The sequence below is a fragment of the Coenobita brevimanus genome, chromosome 50, assembly GCF_032717465.1.
Source record: "Coenobita brevimanus isolate Jiangsu-jjx chromosome 50, ASM3271746v2, whole genome shotgun sequence".
Lineage (NCBI taxonomy): Eukaryota > Metazoa > Arthropoda > Malacostraca > Decapoda > Coenobitidae > Coenobita > Coenobita brevimanus.
The window spans coordinates 19,023,297-19,043,115 of record NC_137003.1 but is presented as its reverse complement, the minus strand read 5'-3'; the positions used below and the strand labels follow the sequence as shown (position 1 = coordinate 19,043,115).

At 42.2% G+C, this 19,819-nt stretch overlaps 1 protein-coding gene across 1 annotated transcript; it reads right to left on the bottom strand.

Moving 5' to 3' along the window:
* Positions 1-633: 633 nt before the first annotated feature.
* On the bottom strand, positions 634-11,723 carry LOC145399693 (uncharacterized). The gene is made up of 10 exons (XM_080272240.1): positions 11,639-11,723; positions 7,577-7,692; positions 5,911-6,131; positions 5,507-5,635; positions 4,478-4,627; positions 3,375-3,405; positions 2,869-3,169; positions 2,435-2,652; positions 1,148-1,334; positions 634-647 (listed from the first exon to the last, which is right to left on the bottom strand). Exons 1-10 carry the CDS (start codon positions 11,721-11,723, stop codon positions 634-636), a joined length of 1,452 nt encoding a protein of 483 aa, XP_080128366.1.
* Positions 11,724-19,819: the final 8,096 nt, after the last annotated feature.

Sequence of the window (19,819 nt, the reverse complement as noted above, 5' to 3'; positions counted from 1 at the left end):
GATGTATATTCTGTTCTTGTTCTCACCAGACTTCCTATTTACCATAAGACAGATTCCTCGGATTGAACGGGTTAGTGAATGCCATATGTAACTAATCTAGTTTAAAGCACTTCCAAAGCTTAAGAATATCTTATGATAAAAGAAGGAAGATTACGTTTATCATACGCCCTCAATTCAAGACGTTAACTGTTGGTAATTTGTAGGTAATCCATTCCTGACAAGTGGAAATGTTGGGTGGGACAGACAAACACACAGAATTCAAGTTCTTACCTCTGTTTATCGTTAATTTCTTGGCCTATGTTCCTTATCACTGTTGTAGGTGTGGTAGTGTGGGGAAGCGACTCACCTGCGGCTCATGGCAGGCACCAGAGGACTGCCCTTCTGACCACCCATCCCGGCCATCCAGAAAAGGAATTTATCTCGAGCCATGTAAAAATCACAGACACCTGATATAAAAGAACCGATTGATGTTAGGTAAAGTTTGACACTTTCCAGTGGCTGAGGTGAGATTGTAGGATTATTACCCAGCGGAATCTTTTATATATCAAAGTCTGATCGTCAACTCAAGCTTTTCTCTTTATGGATATCGAAAAATAGGTGTGGATAATGTGAAAAAGTCCATATTGATTACTGTCATTGAGTGTCGCCTGATGTATATTCATATGCTTAATTTTCAAAGTTCATAGAGAATAAATAGGACAGGCAACAGAAATTTCTATGCAGTCTCTATAACTAACAACATTAAAGGGTTAGACGCTTGGATATGCCCCAAACCTCTTTACCTCCCCCTCCAGTACCATCCCCCACCCTCCCCTCCTCACACAGTTACCAGACAAATGAGTTAGAGTGTTGTGTGGCAGCTGCTTCATTTTCAGAAGTCTCACATTCAGCAGTTCGAACTTGTAGTTAGGTATGTAATGTAGAAATGTCGCAGGTGTACAATATATATAAACTTATACAATATACCATCAGCTGCAGACATAATGTTAATACAATACCCATTGCCCAAGCATCTGTTAGCAAAAATCAGATGGAGGGTAAACGGAAAGTTACTTATGTCAGGGAAGCTTTGAAAGTTGAATGTATTAAAAATAAATATCAATACAAATTGAGAAAATGACACCTGAAGAATGAGCAATTGAGTCACCGGTTGCTGAAAAGTCGTCCGCAATGGCCATCCTCAAATTAGATTCTGGTATGATGAGAGTGTGTTCACCCTGCCGCACTTCCACCTCCAGCCCTTTCTTGAGCTCTGAACTGTGGATGGGCTTGACTTTGCCTCTTCGATGCAGTTCAAGCATCACCTGTCTCTCCGCGATGCCACTCTCGACGTCCTATTTAATGGAACATGGATTAATAACGCTGGGTATTCTGGTTAATGGAACACACATTAATGACGTTCAACATTCTATTTGATAGAACACAAGTCATTAACAGTATCGCTGGTGCCTTGATGTTTTCTATCACGAACTAATTAGTGTTTTTTTGGTTATATTGATATTTTTATGACACTTAAATCTGGCCAGAATGGTAATGTTCTACATCCATTCCATAGCATTTCTTGATGACTAGGACTGAGTTGTAGTGTTAACTGGTTGCTGCATCTCAGCAGTAAAATTGGGCAGATGGCAATTTTAGACGAAGCAAGAGCACGAATAAAAGAAGAACTAGAAAGTGCTCATAGAGCTCGTAGCTCCGCCTGTGTCATTGCCATTGAAAAGAATCTGGATCCGGATCCGGATCCGCGGATATAGAATCTGGATCTCTATCAGCCCCCCAAATTCAACAATTCTTTTTTGGTCCATGGTGCACCTTTCCACAAAATTTCATTGAAATTCATTGAGAACTTTTGCAGATATTGCACGGGACACTCCGTGTCCGGATCCAGATCCGGCCCAAAATTTAATCTTTTATTCGTTTGCTGACGGCCCACCCTTCAACAGAATTTCATCAAAATCCGTTCATAACGTTTTGAGTAACCCTGCTAACAAGCAGACAGACAAATAAACAAACCAATGCGGCTTAAAACATATGCCTCCTTGTGGAGGTAAACAACTCACCATCGAAGAGAAAAAGATATTATCATTGTTATCTGTATTTCAGCTCTGTTTGGCGGCAAAGACTGGGTTGCTCTGTTCGGCTTTAATTTACTGAGAATCTACTGTATTTTGAATCATGGAGGAATGTGGGTGAAAAGATATATGAGAGAAGGGGAGGGGTGAGTTGAAGCGAGAGGTAGCCTACTGACGGACAGGGTGACATGGAGGCGACTTGTCTATAGCCATCCCTTACGAGATTAAGGCGTCTGGCTACAGTCAAATAGATAGAAAGGCACAGAGAGACAGAGATTGATAGATAGTCAGCTTGTAGATACATAGATAGGTAGATTCAGTAGTATACATCATTTAATAGTTTTTGATGGAGACTCACTTACCTCCATAGCCTGGTCAATAGCAGTCCCTCTTGGAAGCATAACAGAGACTGGACTGTTGATGATGTCCTTAAGCGACTGGATGGGCATAGGGATGTATCTAACGGCCAGCATGGACATTAGGTTGCCGGCGTAGCTGTCTGTCAGCACCAGCATCACCAGCATCCACACCCCCAGCAACACACGCTCCCACCACCACCAACTTGAGGTGTCCGTCACGTCTTTGTTGCAGGGAGACTTGTATGTGCTTGGTAAATGCTGACGAAACTTAATGAAAACGGTTCTCCATTATTGCCACAAAGGATGTAACTTTATGCAGCTGAGGAGTCATATGCAAATTAAATCAGCAAGGGAGAGGCGTTGCGAAGCCCTCTATGCAACTTACAATACGGCTATAAATGTGTTTTTCGAAAGGTACCATTGTAAACATGTCTTACTTTGGAAGAAGAGCACTCGAACACAGTTTGCTGTTTTAAGGGGTAGTCTGGTCTGCCTGTTTGCTTTGGCTGGGAAGCACGAAGGCAGCAGCACCATGACAACCAACATCCCCAGCAGCGACGTCAGGATGGCCAGCCACACAAAAGGTCCCAGTGGCAGAACAAAACCCCAGGGGTCCACTTCAGGGGTTCCTTTGCGTGCGACCACAGCATGTTGTTCGATATTCATGGGAAAAGTTAAGTCTATCACTGCAGAGCGGGCAGCGTTTATCATGAAGGGTCCTGTAGAAAATTCGACTTCCTGTGGATATAAAACTTCATCACCAGACACTAATACAATGAAAAAGTTCGGGTATATAACAGACAAATGTTTAAAATATGGATTGTTCTTCTTGCGTCGTAAGATCAATATTATAAATGCCAAAGAAAATGTAGAAACCGCTAATCTGTGTGTCCTTAAATTAGTTGGCTACATTTGTCTGTTAGGGCTGACTTGTGGGCATTACATTATCCTCCTCATGTTTAATATTAGATTCTCTGAAGCCAGATATAAATTAATGATAAAGATGGCTCTTACTATCACCCTTTTGCTATCCAACGGACACAAGAATTAACCGGTACTCTTAACCCTTCATGACATACTACTGATTAGCTTTGAATTTGTCATCCACCATCTGCATTTCCTGTCTCTGGCCTCCACTTTTTAAAGCAATGCATTGGGGCGTATCGAGAAGAACGGATCCATTTTTTTTTTTTTTCCACATTTTTGTTAAAGTAAAAGTTTTTTTGCAGGCTTCCAACACAATCAAATGGTTCTATGTCATTCTGTCAATAATATTTCTGAGAAAAGTCAAGGAAGTGCTGTCTGAGTCCCGCCCAGTTCCCTAAGTTATCAAGAACAGGGGAGATCTAAGCTTATTCACCAGATGAATCGTGAATGGGGAGGATCGCTGGAAGTGGAGGTGAGCACTGAAACTACGTAAAATGAAGATGTGGGAGACAAAAGAAAGAGAACTATAATTATTCCATTCAGAAATAAGAAAAAACTATTCCTTCCATCATTTTAACCATTATGCAGACAATATTCATCTTTCCATCTTGGACTCACTGATGCACACATACACACAAACACATGTACAGAGACAAATACACACACTCATATATATTTATCTGTTATTATACTTACTTTTCTCTGTATCATACCAACCATACCATTCCAGGAACCATTGGGTTGCAGTGCACCAAAGAAACCATCAACAGCCTCGACGTACTTTATTCTGTTCAGGATATATATATATATATATATATATATATATATATATATATATATATATATATATATATATATATATATATATATATATATATATCCTGAACTCGTTTTATCCAGAAACCTGTCTAATACAGACTGGCTGACCACTTCAGACTATACCTGCTTAAAGTGGTAGAGTCCAAAAGCATTCTGCCTCACCCGTGTGTCTACATTTATACATAACTCTTTGAAATCACAGAAATCACAAACCTGCAACATAATCTGTACACTGCATTGGTTAATAATATTCTTGCACATAACTGACAGTCACAACGTGCATAGAAATCTTAAACTTACGTAAAATTCATGGCTTTGGCAACAGTTTCTGCCAGACTTTCCCTCGGGTCAACAATTCTTTTTCCCCCGGGTGCCGTGGGGTCATTTACTGTCTTGGTGAGCGACATCACTAACAATCTCGCTACTAGCAGCTGAGGGCGCTGTGACAGCCTACCGAAAACAAAAGTTAATGCAATCAGGGAAACGAAAATTTTAAATTTCGTTGTGTAGTGAGTGCACGCTCTTTTTTTTTTTTTTTTTTTTTTTTTGCTATACTGTTCTGTTTATAGTATATATATATTTTTTCTTTCTGGGAGAATATTTGTTCGCTTTTAAAAAGTGTTTCGAACTTTCTTCAAAATAATATGTCCCTAACAATGTTGTTCTTCTAACATATTGCCAATATGACAGGAAGTGAACTCGGGACTCTCAGGTGTGAGCCAGGCAGCATACCACTACGTACTGGCAATATGTGAGATGATTTTTTTCCGTGTACAGTACCGGTTTCTTCCTCCGTTGTTCTTCCTGTTGTAGAGACAGGTTAATTTAGAAGTAAACCCCAGTGAATTGCAGGAATTCAGATGTTTCAGCCGGGTGTGTAGAGATCTCTTGTTGGGGTTAGAGTGAGGTTTGATCGCTTAGTAAGGATGGGATATATGAGGCGAATTACTGTGTTATGGTGAGAGGGACTTCAGTATAGTGAAGGTGAAGTGGTTTGCTGGTTAGTTTTATTATGTGATGGCACCGAAGAAAGGAACCAAGACCTTATTGCAGTCTGGCATTGTGAACTTGTGTCTGTGGGAAGGACAGTTTCTGTGTGATGAACATCAGACCCTCTCTGATGTCCATAACGAAGTTGTATAACGAGGTAAAGCTCATAGAACAGTAAGAAATTATTAGATGTTGTTATAATACGAGTATACCAGGATTTTTTATAAACTTATTTCAGTAAACATCACACACACACACACACACACACACACACACACACACACACACACACACACACACACACACACACACACACAGAGAGAGAGAGAGAAAACTCACGTGTTGTGTTTCTCCGGGAAGAGAGAGAAATGAGAGGTGAGTGTAAGGTTTCGCTGAGCAGTACAGAAGGCGATCAGTATTGGACTGTTCTCGAGGGACCTATAGGGCTCTTCTATATATACACTGCACCTGCAATAAGTCATGGCAAAGGAAATTAGGAAATACTTCACGAATGAGAAAATACCTTCCTATAAAAGATGATAACAATGATAAATCTCCCCCCCCCCTAAAAACAAACAGAAATGGCTTACAAATGCGTGTTATGTTATTTAAGTGTACAAAAAAGAATAACAGAACAGAAGGGAGATAATTAATGGATATAAACCTTCCTGCTCATGAAAAAGGTTAACCAGATGGACAAATCATATATTACAATTACTGATAAGTCTAAAGTTTCAGCTAACTTAGGCTTTGGCACAGTGGAGATAATGAGCAACATGGAGTTTGTCACAGCCAGACTCTTGCGGAGATGATGGAGGCGGAAAAGTGGTAGACGAGTGAGAACAATAAGCCTCGTTGACCACACCAGGAGGTAAACATTGAGAGACAACTGGATGAAGGCGGAGAGGAAGGCTGGGTCGTCACTCATCACCACCACCGTCACGGACCGTGACACCTGCCGCAGCTGCTGGTGCCAACACTTAATATATGAGTGTACAGTCCATAAATGCAAGATTACGAGAGTGTTTATTAATGCTAACAATTTTATACAAATTATGGAGCACAATGCAATATTTAACACTAATATATTAATGACTTCCAATAAACAAAAATATGGACTATGCCATCAGTGTGGAGAATAAAGTGACACTTACCTTACATGTAGGTTCAGTTAAACATCGTCAGGCTATACTTTGCAAATAATAAAATTTGCAAGGCTTACTCCTTTGTAGTCAAAAAATACTTTAGTTATGACACTAAGTATTTGATTCATATACCAATCAACAGAAAATATAAAAGTGGTGCTTTTAAAGTACTCTGCTTTCCAAATTCAAGCTGTGCATTCACTTATACGATATTGAAAGGTTTGTTACTTCAGCCATATTAAGCAGAATAAAGAAATATTATTAATTACTACTGGATAGGTGTTAATAGTATCAGTTTAATGATACCTCACCTTTTAGTGAATGCAAAGCAAAAGTATCTGTACCGTGTTTAGATTAAAATTAATTATTTCGTAACTGAATCTACTGTATACCTTTGACCAGGGACAGAAAATACCTTTGGTGGCGAATCTCCTATCCCATAACATCATTCCTGTAATTGAGTTCAGGACAGCAGAACTCACACGCCTTTTCAACGATTTTCTTGGACCAAGACACTGTGTCTACCATTCATCATCTGCCTCTTCTGTTGATGTCTTTCATTGTGCTTAAAGGCGCAGAGGAGGAGCCTACACGTGTTGGCGCTGTGTACTCTGGGTGAAACGAAGCACATGTGGCGTCCATCCACTAGCCAGACCTCAAAGTATAGTCCTAAACATCGTTGTGGGGATGGACCCTGGGCCGACCCTGGTGAGGCACTGTCTGCCACAAGGGGGCACCAGTTCCTTTTACTGTGTATATGTTTTACTCGTTGGACGGTCCCACAGAAACAGTTGCTAATATGTTTTAGACGGAGCTCTTCGGCCAGACAGACCAGGGTAAAGCAGCATCAATAGCAACTTTGTTCTAATGTTGACACTGCATGCAGTTACTCCAGGCTGCTGATCTTCACACCAGGGCATTCATGGTGATGTCACTTCAGAAAAACCTTTTTGTACATGGATGTTTGTGAAGTGAGAGCGACCAACCCGCCTCCGCATTAATATGAGAGTGACCTAACTGCCACAGCAGTAATATGAGGGTGACTTACCAGCCTTAGCAGTAACGTGAGAGTGGTCTACCAGCCTCAGCAGTAATACTGAGTGACCTACCCTCCTCAGCAGTAATGTGAGAGTGAATCACCCTCCTCAGCAGTAGTGTGAGAGTGACCTACCGACCTCAGCAGTAATTTCAGAGTGATCTACCCATCTCAGCAGTAATGTGAAAGTGACATACCCGCCTCAGCATTAATGTGAAAGTGACCTACCTGGCGTGCCTGACTGACCACCCGGGAGAGCTGTGCCTGCGTCACGTTAGCGTCCTGGCCGTCCACCGCCACTTTGAACACCCCCAAACCCCACGGCGCAACAACACCACTCACACCTGCAAACTAACATCAAGGATGCTTAAAAAAAAAAAAATATTGATAATCATTTTTTAATGAAAAACTAAAACTCCTAACCAGTACAGTATTCAAGAATTATTGGATTATTAGTAAAACCATTTATTCTGTGCTACTTACTGGTAAATTGTTGTTGATGACAATAAAGACGAAGGAATCAGAATGCTGTGTTGGTGTAAGTACAGCATTCAGTGCCCCAACCGTGGCCACTTCATCATTCCCATCTGAATTATATAATGTGTCTGTCAGGTGTCATTTGTTGTTACATATATAGATTATAATTATGAAAATGTGTTTTTACCCCCCCTGGGGGTAGGAGGGTTTCAAGAATACTCCCCCAATATCCCTGCTTGTCGTACGAGGCGACTAAAAGGGTTGGTGGTGGGTTAATGCCCCACCCCATAAAAAGAACTAACTAACAAGCGAATAAAGTGCCTCGGACCAGGACGGACCATACGTTGACGACTAAGGAATGGACAAAGGACATTCTGAGGGTGGGAACGTGGAATGTGAGAGGAGTGAATGATGAAGTGAAAGAGAGGGAGATTGTTCAGGTGCTTGAGGATGCAAGAGTGGATATATGTGGATTGACTTAAACTAAATGGAAAGGTGAAAGGATGAGAGAATGGGAAAATGGTTTAGGTATATGTGTGGGAGCTAATGAGAATGAGAGGGCAAGAGAGGGGATATGTCTGATGATAAGCAAGAAGTGGAAGGAGAATATAAGAGAGTATGGAACAGTGGGTGCAAGGATTGTATGGGTGAGGATGAAAGTAGGTATACAAGCATGGGCGATTGTATGTGTGTATGCTCCGACAGAGGACCGAATGGCAAGAGTGAAAGATGAGTTTTGGGCGAGAGTAGAAGCATGTATGGACAAATTTGAGAGGAGCGAGAGAGTGCTTTTGATTGGAGACATGAATGACAAAGTTGGGAATGTACGAGTGGATGGAGTAACCGGTTGGTCAGTGGGGTGTGCCAGCTGATGTAGATGGGAATGGTAGTGCTTTGGTGGACATCTGTGCTGGTAAGGGGTTGACAATAGCCAACACCTACTTTCCACATAAGATGATCCATCGGTATACATGGAGAGTAATGAGGAGGATGGATGGTGAACTTGTTGAACGAAAGGCAATGATAGACTACGTATGTGTGGATGAGGGAATGAGAAGACAAGTGTTGGATACAAGAGTGTGGAGAGGGTGGGGGAATGGAGTCTCGGACCATCACTTAGTGATGGCCAAGGTAAAGCTGCAAAGAAAATGGATGAGGAGACGAAGGGGAAGACAGGAGGAAACAGCTCCTGTGAGAAGAGTGGAGAATTTGCAAGATAGTGAGAAAATGGCAGAGTATAAGAGCATAGTGGAAGAAAGATTGGGAAGGTATGAGCTAGAGCAGATGGAAGGTGTGGAAGAGGTATGTAAGATATTTATGGAAGAGATAGGCACAGTGTGTGAGGTGGTTTGTGGAGTGAGGAGGAGATGCAAGGGTGTGCAAGGGACGGCATGGTGGAATGATGAGGTGAAACGAGCTGTGGAACAAAAGAAGAAGGCATATAGTGAATGGTTAGCGAGTAGAGGTAGGGGAGAAAATGAGAGAGAAGAGAGAGGTATATGTGAGCAGGAGAAGGGAGGTGAAGAGACTGGTGAAGGAGAGTAGGAAGAAAGTGGATGAAGAGCTTGGGAGGAATCTGAGTGTGAAATGGAGGGAGAGTAAGAAATTATTTTGGAAGGAGGTAAAGAAAGTAAGACAGTGTGAAAGGGGAAATAGTAGGGGAGTGAAAGATAGGAATAATAGATTGCTGGTGGAGAAGAGAGAGAAATTGAGGAGATGGAAGGAGCACTTTGAGGATTTGTTGAATGTAGAGAGTGACAGCAGTGCGAGTATAAGTGGTTGGGGAATGGCTGGGAGAAGAAGAGATGAGAGGAGGGAGGAAGAGATCAGTAGGACGGAAGTAGTGGAAGCAATGAAGAAGATCAAGTTGGGAAAGGCCCAAGGAATTGATGGAGTGTGTGGTGAAATGCTGAGGTATGGGGGTGAGATTGTTGTGGAGTGGATATGGAAGTTGTGTAGATTGGTTTGGGAAGAGGGAAGGGTTCCAAAGGACTGGAAATCAGGTATAATTGTTCCTTTATACAAAGGAAAAGGGGAGAGAGAAGTATGTGGTAACCAGAGGGGTACTTGCCTTCTTAGTGTGACTGGTAAAATATATGGTAGAATACTCATTGATAGGGTTAGGCATATGACAGAGGAGCTAGTTGGAGAAGAACAAGGGGGAATTAGGAAGGGAAAAGGGTGTGTAGATCAGATATTTGTTCTAAGATGTTTAGTGGAGAAGTATCTAGAAAAGGGAAAGAAAGTGTATGCTGCCTTCATGAACTTGGAGAAACCTCATGACAGAATAAATAGGCAAGGTATGTGGAAGGTATTAAGGATACATGGAGTCGATGGGAAACTGTTGAATGCTGTGAAGAGTTTGTACGAAGGAGCTAGGGCTACGGTGCGAGTGGATGATGAGCTGAGTGAGTTCTTTTATCTCATTGTGGGACTGAAACAGGGTTGTGTGATGTCTCCATGGCTGTTTTATATATATATGGATGGGGTTGTAAAGGAGGTGCAAGGTAGGACAGTGGATGTGGGGGTGGCTCTAATGAATGAAGATGAGATTTGGAAGATTCCAGTGTTGCTGTTTGCTGATGATACAGTATTGTTGAGTGAAGATGAATGGGAGTTGCAAAGTTTGGTGAATGAATTTGGGACAGTGTGTAGGAGGAGGAGGCTGAAAGTTAATGTAAACAAGAGTAAAGTTATCGTGTTTGAGAGGAATGAAGTCACAGAATGTACAGTGAGATTGGATGGTGAGGATATGGAGAATGTGAGTGCATTCAAGTACTTGGGTAGTGTGATGATTAAGGATGGAACTTTGGGGCATGAAGTGCATGAAAGGGTACAGCACGGAAGGAAGGTTGTTGGTTCACTGAAAGCAGTGATGAGAAATAGGGAGGTAAGTATGGAAGTTAAGTTACTGCATGATAGTATTATGATCCCTACCCTGAAGTATGGAAGCGAGGCATGGACCTTGCAAGAGGGGAACAAGTCAAGAGTGAGAGCAGTGGAAATGAATTACTTGAAAGGAGCATGTGGAGTGACATGGAGGGACAGGTTGACGAATGCAGAAGTGAAGGAACGTTGTAGGGTGGATGTGGATGTGGTTGAGAAGATAAGGAAAAATACACTGAGGTGGTTTGGACATGTGGAGAGAATGAAAGACTGACTAACAGAGTGTATGTAGGTGAGGTGGAGGGAGGGAGAGGGAGGGGGAGACCGAGGATGAGGTGGAGGGATGGAGTTGAGAGGTATATGAGGGAGAGGGGAGTGAGTTGGCGGGAGGGTAGTCAAATGGTGGGTGACAGAGTGACTTGGAGGCGTTTTGTCTGCGGCCACCCTTTGCGGGTTCAGGGCGTCGGGCTATAGATATATAGAAATTTTAACGCATTCATAGCTACTAGGTATTATATCTCATATACAATAATAATAATTATAATTATTTCAATTATTATTTTGTGATAAGTGTGGGCAGACACCATCCGCTCACTAGATATAAAGCTGCTTTCAGGTGACTCTACAAGTTACAGAATACTGAGGAGTCAGTAAGAGATTACATCCCTCCGTCTGTAGAATATTTCATAGAAACAATAGCAAAGATACTTAAGGAACCAAGGAACAGCATTTTCGTTCTGTTCACACAAACAAAACTGGTGAATATTATCATGTTTGTTTTTTCTAAGCATGTCTAAATTATGGGACGAGTGAAAAAGCTTTTAATATATCTTCTCTGTTACTTACTTGTAAATGATCTGCATTGCTACCCACTTGGAATTAATCTACATTTCCACTTACCTGGAATTAATCTGCATTGCTACTTACCTGAAACCTTCAGTCCATTAATGTCCAGCAGGAGAAATACGTGTATCAGGAACATGCATATCTTCAAGACCTTCATCTTCCTCATTCCCCCGGGCTGGAGATAGAGCAGAATCTTCATTTCACACACACACACACACACACACACACACACACACACACCTTATTCAACTAGAGAAAGATCAGAATGATTAAAGGGTATTAAAATATCCACTTTTTTGTTTAATACCATGGTATTTTGTCCATTTTATTCCCAAGGTCATCAGATAATTTATTGTGCTCAGGAAGACTCTGGCAAAGTGAAGGGATCAATTACAGTATCTCTATGAAGGTATTGTTATCGCAAGGAAGGGGAAATGACAGTTTTTAATGGTACAAAACTCGATATATAAAGTGGCACAGTCAGGTTTTGAAGTGTTTTAAAATTTACTTACTCTCCTAAACTACATACGCTTAGTCTTACCTACTGTCCAGAATTCTAAAGTAAGATTCTCCAATATCAAATAATTTGCTTAATATTGATTATACAGTATATTTCGGGAGGCAGATCTGTCCATTTTATATATCTATGGTGATGGTTGATAAAAATAATAATGCGCATAAAGTTGTACACACTGGGTGAAATATATATAGCATTCTGATGGCATAAGCCTTTGCAGTCTTGTGATATATGGTGTTCGCGTCTGATGTGAGGGGCAAGGGTGGACTCTCAATGCGTCAAGATATGCTTCGGCTAGGGGTAAAAGGAAAGCCTTGTCCCTGGATTTCTCTGATGACCTGAACCCCGTTTTCCTCGTGGACAGGTCTCCGTCTCTATACCATCGCCTCACCCAACGCCTGACTGTGGTGCTGCTGGTGCCTGTCACCTCGGCTATGACACGTAATGACAGTCCCTCCTCCCAGAGCTGCACGAACTTGGCACGTTGGGCCATCACAGTTTTCGAGAATGTTTTACCACGCTTCATTCTCCTGTGTAAAAAATTAATAAAGAGTGTGAAATTGTCGTGGTCGAGCAATTCGTGGGTTACTTAAAATTTCAAGGACTTAAAGTAAAATCAGAAATTCATGCTTCTCACCCTTGCACTTGCTGTGTTTGGTATTCCCATTTCATTTGGTTTTATTCTATTGCCGGGTAAAATTAAATAATTAATGTTTTGATATATATGAATGCATTACTACATTAATCAAGAGACAGATGGCTTACTATCCATTTATTACAATTGCCATGTAAAATTCAACTCGGTAAATTCTCTATTCTGTCGTGTTTCTTACATCTCGCTTTCTCAATGGGAAATGAATTAAGAAAACTCTCAGAGCATTGCTGGACGGGTTTAGTGCAATTAATGGTTTCTACCATAATATTCTTCGACGAACTACTGTCTAGCTTTCAGTCTGCAGTCTTAACATTCAATCAATGTCAAGGATCAGAAGACATCACGCTGTACTTTTTTAATGGAGTCATAGTTCAAATCAATTCCAGAGCAAAGGAAGCTACTGCATGAGTGGCTAGATAATAATAATATTTCATTTGGAAGCTGATGGGAATATACAATGTCATCATCAATGCTTGGGACACAAAAATAACAAGATTTCTTAAAGCCCTGAGAGAAGTGAAGATAGTCAGCCAGTCATAATCATCATCATCATCATCAGCAGCAGCAGCAGCAGCAGCAGCAGCATCGTACCCCACACTGACACCAATATTGAAAACCTTCACATAGAAATCCATAACCTTACACATAAGTATTTACTAACATAAAAACTATTCACAGCATTCAGCAGTTTCACATCCTAATCAAACATATACAAAGTGCTCCCCATTCATTCCACTTTCACCTGGCATTACTTTTTCTTTAGATATACAGGATAGTCTATATAAAACGCTCGTCTTCAGCTCTGCTTGGCGATTTTTTTGTTTTCTGGGAGGTCGACTCGGCGTTATCGGTGTCTACCATGCATCATTTTTTTATTTTCCACTCCCACTGCCATTCCCATGCCCACACCAACAGACTGAGCCATCTTGGAACACATAAGATACCCCAGATGGGTTTCGAGTTGCGCGATATTTACGGATCACTCTCTCTCTCTCTCTCTCTCTCTCTGTATATATATATATATATATATATATATATATATATATATATATATATATATATATATCACAAAGTTCTTCCTACACCTCTCCACAATGTCTTTCCACTATTGGCCTCTCCACTATCTGGCTTTCTATCGTCAGTCTTAGTTCATAATATGGATTCACACATTCCCAGCCAATATGAACACAGTCCTAGTTGATACTCTCCAGCTATTCACATCCCTTCTACCTTCTTTATTATTATTATTATTATTATTATGGTGTGGTAGGTGGGGGCGCTCCTCATCCACTCACTCGATGTAGTGCTGCCCTTGGGTGTCTGCCCTTTCCTTTCCTCTCTTCATTCCTTCCTTCCTCTTCTGTCTTTCTTTACTTCATTCTTTCCTCGTCCTTCTGCCTACGGGTGACTTTACACTCCCTCTTTTGTCGTTCTTTCTTTCATTCTTTCCTCTTCCTTCTGCCTATGGGTGCCTCTACACTGAGTGACAGGCCTAATGGTTTCCTGTACACCAGGAAACCATTTACTACGCTGGGTGGTAACCTTATAACCAAATTATGGCACGTGGTGGTTTAGTGGGTAATTACAGCACTCCAATCGGATTGAGCTGGTGAAGGTTTATATCCAAGGGATGGTTGGGGTTATTGCTCATGTAATGCCACTCAGGGATGAGTGAGGCTGGTCACTCTCATCTTATAATGTTAGGACCAAATTGCCTACCCCCGGGCTTCTACGCTTCTCATGGGGCAACGTAGAATTGGATGATGGATGGATGGATGGATTATTATTATTATTATTATTGTTGTTGTTGTTGTTGTTATTGTTATTACCGTATTATTATTATTATATCACAATCTTTACCTCCCATAGTTTTCTTCTTCCGCAGTGTTGCTTATGTTTATATGGGGTCGCTGTTTCTGACTAGTCTCCTCCATTCTTCTGTATATTCAAATACATCCCCTGCTATATTCTTCTCCATCATATCTCGCTGTATACAGTCCATCCAACGTCTTCTCGGCCGACCCCTTCTCCTTCTGCCCTCCAATTCCATGCCCACCACTCTTCTACCCACATAGTCCTCCTTCCTTCTCATTACTCGGCACCTTCTTTGAGATTTCCACAACCTTAATCGTTTCCCTAATTCTCTCATTCCTGATCTTATCATTCTCGTGACCCCGTTCATCTATCTCAGCATCTGCATCTCCGCCACCTCCAGCTCTCATATGAGACTTCTTTATAGACCAAGTTTCCGAACAGGATATCACTGCAGGCCTTACCACCGTTTATGTACTTTTCCTTTCACTCTTGCCCTTATTTTTCTATCACATAACACTCCTGACATATCCCTCCAGTTTCACCACCCGGCCTGTATCCTATGGTTAAATTCTGCATCCATTTCGCCGTCAGCTGTTATATTCCAGGCCAAATATTTGAATGTCCAAACTCTTTTCAGCTTTTCTCCTAACATACTCACATCTCCGTGTTTTTCTTCTCCATTAAAGCATAGAGATTCCGTCTTTCTCCTAATAATTTAAAGTCCTCTACCCTCCATTTTCTTTCTCCACTCCTCCAACTTCCGTTCTGCACCCTCCCTGGTGTATTTATCAACACAACAGCACCTGCAAACAACATAACCCATGGAACCTCTTCACTGATGCCTCTCTCCTAAACATCCATTAACAAATCGAGGATACCTGATGTACCCCAACTTGTACCGGAAACTTTTCTGTCACACCAACAGTACTTCTGACCCGAGTTCTCGCCCAGTTGTACATATCTTTAACCAGTCGCCCATTCTTTTCTGAAACGCCCTCTTCCCTCATACATCTCCATACTTCCTGCATTGGCACGGTATCATACGCTTTTTCCCTATTACATTCAACAAAAATCCAAGCGATCATATTTGCACTCACAACGGTATCACAATATCACCCTCAGCCACACCAGCACCACTCTAACACCGTCAGCCACACCAGCACCACACTAACACCGTCAGCCACACCAGCACCACTCTAACACCGTCAGCCACACCAGCACCACACTAACACCGTCAGCCAAACCAGCACCACACTAACACCGTCAGCCACACCAGCACCACACTAACACCGTCAGCCAAACCAGCACCACACTAACACCGTCAGCCAAACCAGCACCACACTAACACCGTCAGCCACACCAGCACCACTCTAACACCGTCAGCCACACCAGCACCACTCTAACACCGTCAGCCAAACCAGCACCACTCTAACACCGTCAGCCAAACCAGCACCACACTAACACCGTCAGCCACACCAGCAAGTCGCCACACTCTCAAGACTCACCAGCGGAGAGGTGATGGTGAGGCAGTGGCGGGTGAGGCAGTCGGCTGCGCAGGGTTAAGCGGCCACTGAGGGAGCCAAGTTTAATCCAGCTCTTTTATTCCCCCTTTACGCATCCCACACTGTCGTTCAATGGACTCTCAAAGTCAGTGGGGAATGTCGTCAAGGTATTTCGCCTTTGTTAGATCCAGGCAAGTAAACCGTGCCATTCATTAAGTTGCCTCCCCCAAAAGAAACTTCCAGCCGCCTTGCATGCAGTAATTACTCGCTATTTGGACAGATGAATTTCATGGCATGATTTCTTCCCTGTAACTAATGGGTCGATTATAATGCTTAGAGGAAAGCGAGGTGCTCTTGGGACGAAGAGAGGAGAGCCTGTTGTACCGAATCTTCAAGCCACCATGTCGAACCTCTCCACAAGCTTGATGTCTAACCAGCAACCAAGCCTCTGTATATCTACTATAAAAGCAATTGCACCTTTTTCTTTCAGTGAGTGTGTGGGTGATAATGAAGGTCTGGATGAAAGTAGTGATTACTTAGTTTATATGAGTATGAAGAACTAATAAAAATACCAGTAGTCTGGTGTAAAAATGTACTTTCATGGCCCTGTGGTCTTTCAGTATCACTCAGTGTATATTACCGAACTCAGTGAATGGCTGATGGCCCGGTACAGTCCATTAGTGGGGGATGCAGGTGCGAAGATGCTCCAACAAAAACACAAGGACGCTGACGAACCCGTCCACAGAATTTCAAACTCTCTGATACGTCCTCCAAATGCGAATGTATTATATATTACTAAGCACGGCTTTCAACTGTGAATGTGTTACGTATTACTCCGCACAGTATACCCAACATATTCCTGAAGCATTGGCCTAATCATATTTCCTCGGGATCAATCCAGTTGAGATTTTTTTTTTTTTTTTTTAATGCAGGGCCGTCGTTGATTTTTAAATGCTGTGAGCATGATATAACAAAGAGGACATAGAAAATGCTTTGGTATTAAGGATATATTATATTAGGTGGCACTTAGACACGTCTCCCTCATTATCCCCTCAGTGAATACTATCAAAATTATTGCCCCTTTATTCTTTCCACGAGGCGCAAAACATTTTCTGTTATTTCGCAATCAATATTATTTCTTGTAATTAGGCTTGGCAATACAGGTAATCTTGAACACATTTAATCCATATAATGGACAAGCAAATGTCATTTTCCTGAACCTCATTCTTCCATATTTTTTCTGACCAGATAAACTAAATTAGGTTTTGCTAACAACTTATGTTCAAGATCTGAAGCCGTTTATACAGTGCAGTAATTGTCTGTGGGCCACAGACGTCTCCATTCATGCTTGTGGATGGTCCATCTTGAATGGCCTAATTACTTACTTTGTTTTTCCCTCTTCCGCCGTTCATTAAAACAGAAAAACGGAAATACATTTATGAAAGTTATTCTTTGGTGTTATGACAAATAATTTCATTTATATTAGTTATTTATTTTAATTTTATTTATTTCTACATCATTTCAGTGTCAGGTTATTCATCAGTTATTGTTTTAGTCCATAACAGATTTCAGCTCCACAAATGAATCCTGACTCCCCCTAAGCAATAGTTCTGAAGTTTCAAGCAGATCCGTCTGATGATTTCTTACCATCCTAACTAATAAACTCTTTCTTTCAAATCTGAAATGAAAATGTATTTTAGCCATTATTGACTGTTTTCTAATACAACTGCACAAATTAAGTTTTATTTCAAGATTACACAAAGAGAAATATATATCTTATCACCTGAGCTAAAACTTCTGCATATTCTGCCGTCACTTCTTGGGGCGACTGTACATAGGGAGACTTCTTCATTCCCCAGCACTGTGACACCTGCCATCCAGGGAGGGACATTATGTCTAATGTCCCCAGCCTGAACAGCCTCCCGGAATACATCTACCTGGCACCCCAATGGAAGAGAGTCCAAAAACCAGCAGCTCACCATGGGGGACGCAGGCTGACGTGGGAGGATAGTAAGATTGCTGTGAAACTTGGTTTCCGCCAATGAAACACGTCTAGTGACGTGGTTCCTTCCTCCAACACCTCAGCCAGCCTGATGAAGCACAAGCAGAGGGCAAAATATTGCACTGGGAGAAGGTGTAACAGTAGAAACGCTGCCAACGCCCAAGCACCAGAGCGAATGACCAGGAAATTCATCACCTGGTCTCTCCAGACATCCAGAGCATCAAGACAGATGAGCTTCGTCAGCTGATCTCTCCAGATACAAAGAGCATCAAGATAGATGCGCTTCATCAGCCGATCTCTCCAGATACACAGAGCATCAAGATTGATGAGATTCATCAGCTGATCTCTCCAGATTCACAGAGCATCAAGATAGATAAGCAGAGGACGTGACATGCTCCCCCAACCCACTAAACTGTCGCCCACAGTAGCCGAGATAGTTGACAGGGGGAGTTCAGTGGAGGAGAGGAGACAGCATGATGGTTCCTTCACACCCTCCACCACTCATCACCGCCATCCATCTCTGGAGCAAAGGATGGTGGGGGAGGTGAGTGACACCATACCACCACTCACTGTTTCACTTAGATCACCGACCCATGTCACCCATTTCCCATGCCTCCACTACTCCACCTACCATAGATTCACCGGTGGATTCAATTTAAACTCTACAATAGGCAGTTGCAGAGCTGTAACTGAGCCAAATTACTAGACGCTGCTACTCCTTGTGTTCCTCTTCGTCACCGTCCTCCAGCTCGTCCCCAGATTCTCGTCAGTCAAAAGAGTACAAACAAGTACAAAAGAACGCAAACAGAAACAAAACTGTTGGTCCTTTCGTGGTTGTTTGGTATAGGGAAGGTTATAAATAACAAAACTAATCTATCAGCTAAAGACTATCTATCTATCTATATACCTAGGCTGCTTCCCCCAAGGAAAGGGAGGTAGCCGAGACAGGAAGAAACACTCCCCATTTACTCATCCATTCAAACACATTCATTCGCATCTTAGCCCCAAAGGGGAGAAGGGACAGATCCCCACCGCACCACACCGCACAAGGGTCAACTGTGCAGTGCAATCAGTGACATCCGCAGCAGGGCCCGACAGCAGAGATGGTTTACCACTGCCACATCATAATAGACCCATCCCCTTACCCTCACCTGACCTGACTAGCTGATCAGACCAAATGCTGGAGAATATCCCCTCAGGGCTGCGTCATCATTTATTCATTCACAGTTTCTCTCCATTTATTTTTGTCACGCACAGCCACTCTTCCTTGTTCAACAGACATCCGTCTAGCATCCAGCGTTCTCTTCACACTGTCCATCCATCCTATTCGTGGTCTACCTCTCAGCCTTACACCTCTCACATCAGATCTAGTTATCTTTTTCACCAATCGCTCATTATCCATTCTCTCCATATGTCCAAACCATCGCAATACCCTCTGCTCAACTCTACCAGCCATCTCTCGAACAACTCCAGTTCTCCTTCGCACTTCATCATTACGCACTCTATCCATACGCATCACTCCACACATACTCCTCAGACACCTCATCTCCATTACATTCAAACTTTTCCTCTCTGCTACACCCATATTCCATGTTTCAGCCCCATATAACGCAGTTGGTACCACAACACCCTCATACAGCCTTCTCTTTACATCCATTCTAAGCGAACGACATCTAAACACTTTTTTCATTCCTCCCAGCACCTTTCCTACTTTATTCATTCTAAACTTTACTTCTGCATCTATTCTTCCATCCACAGCAACACGTGACCC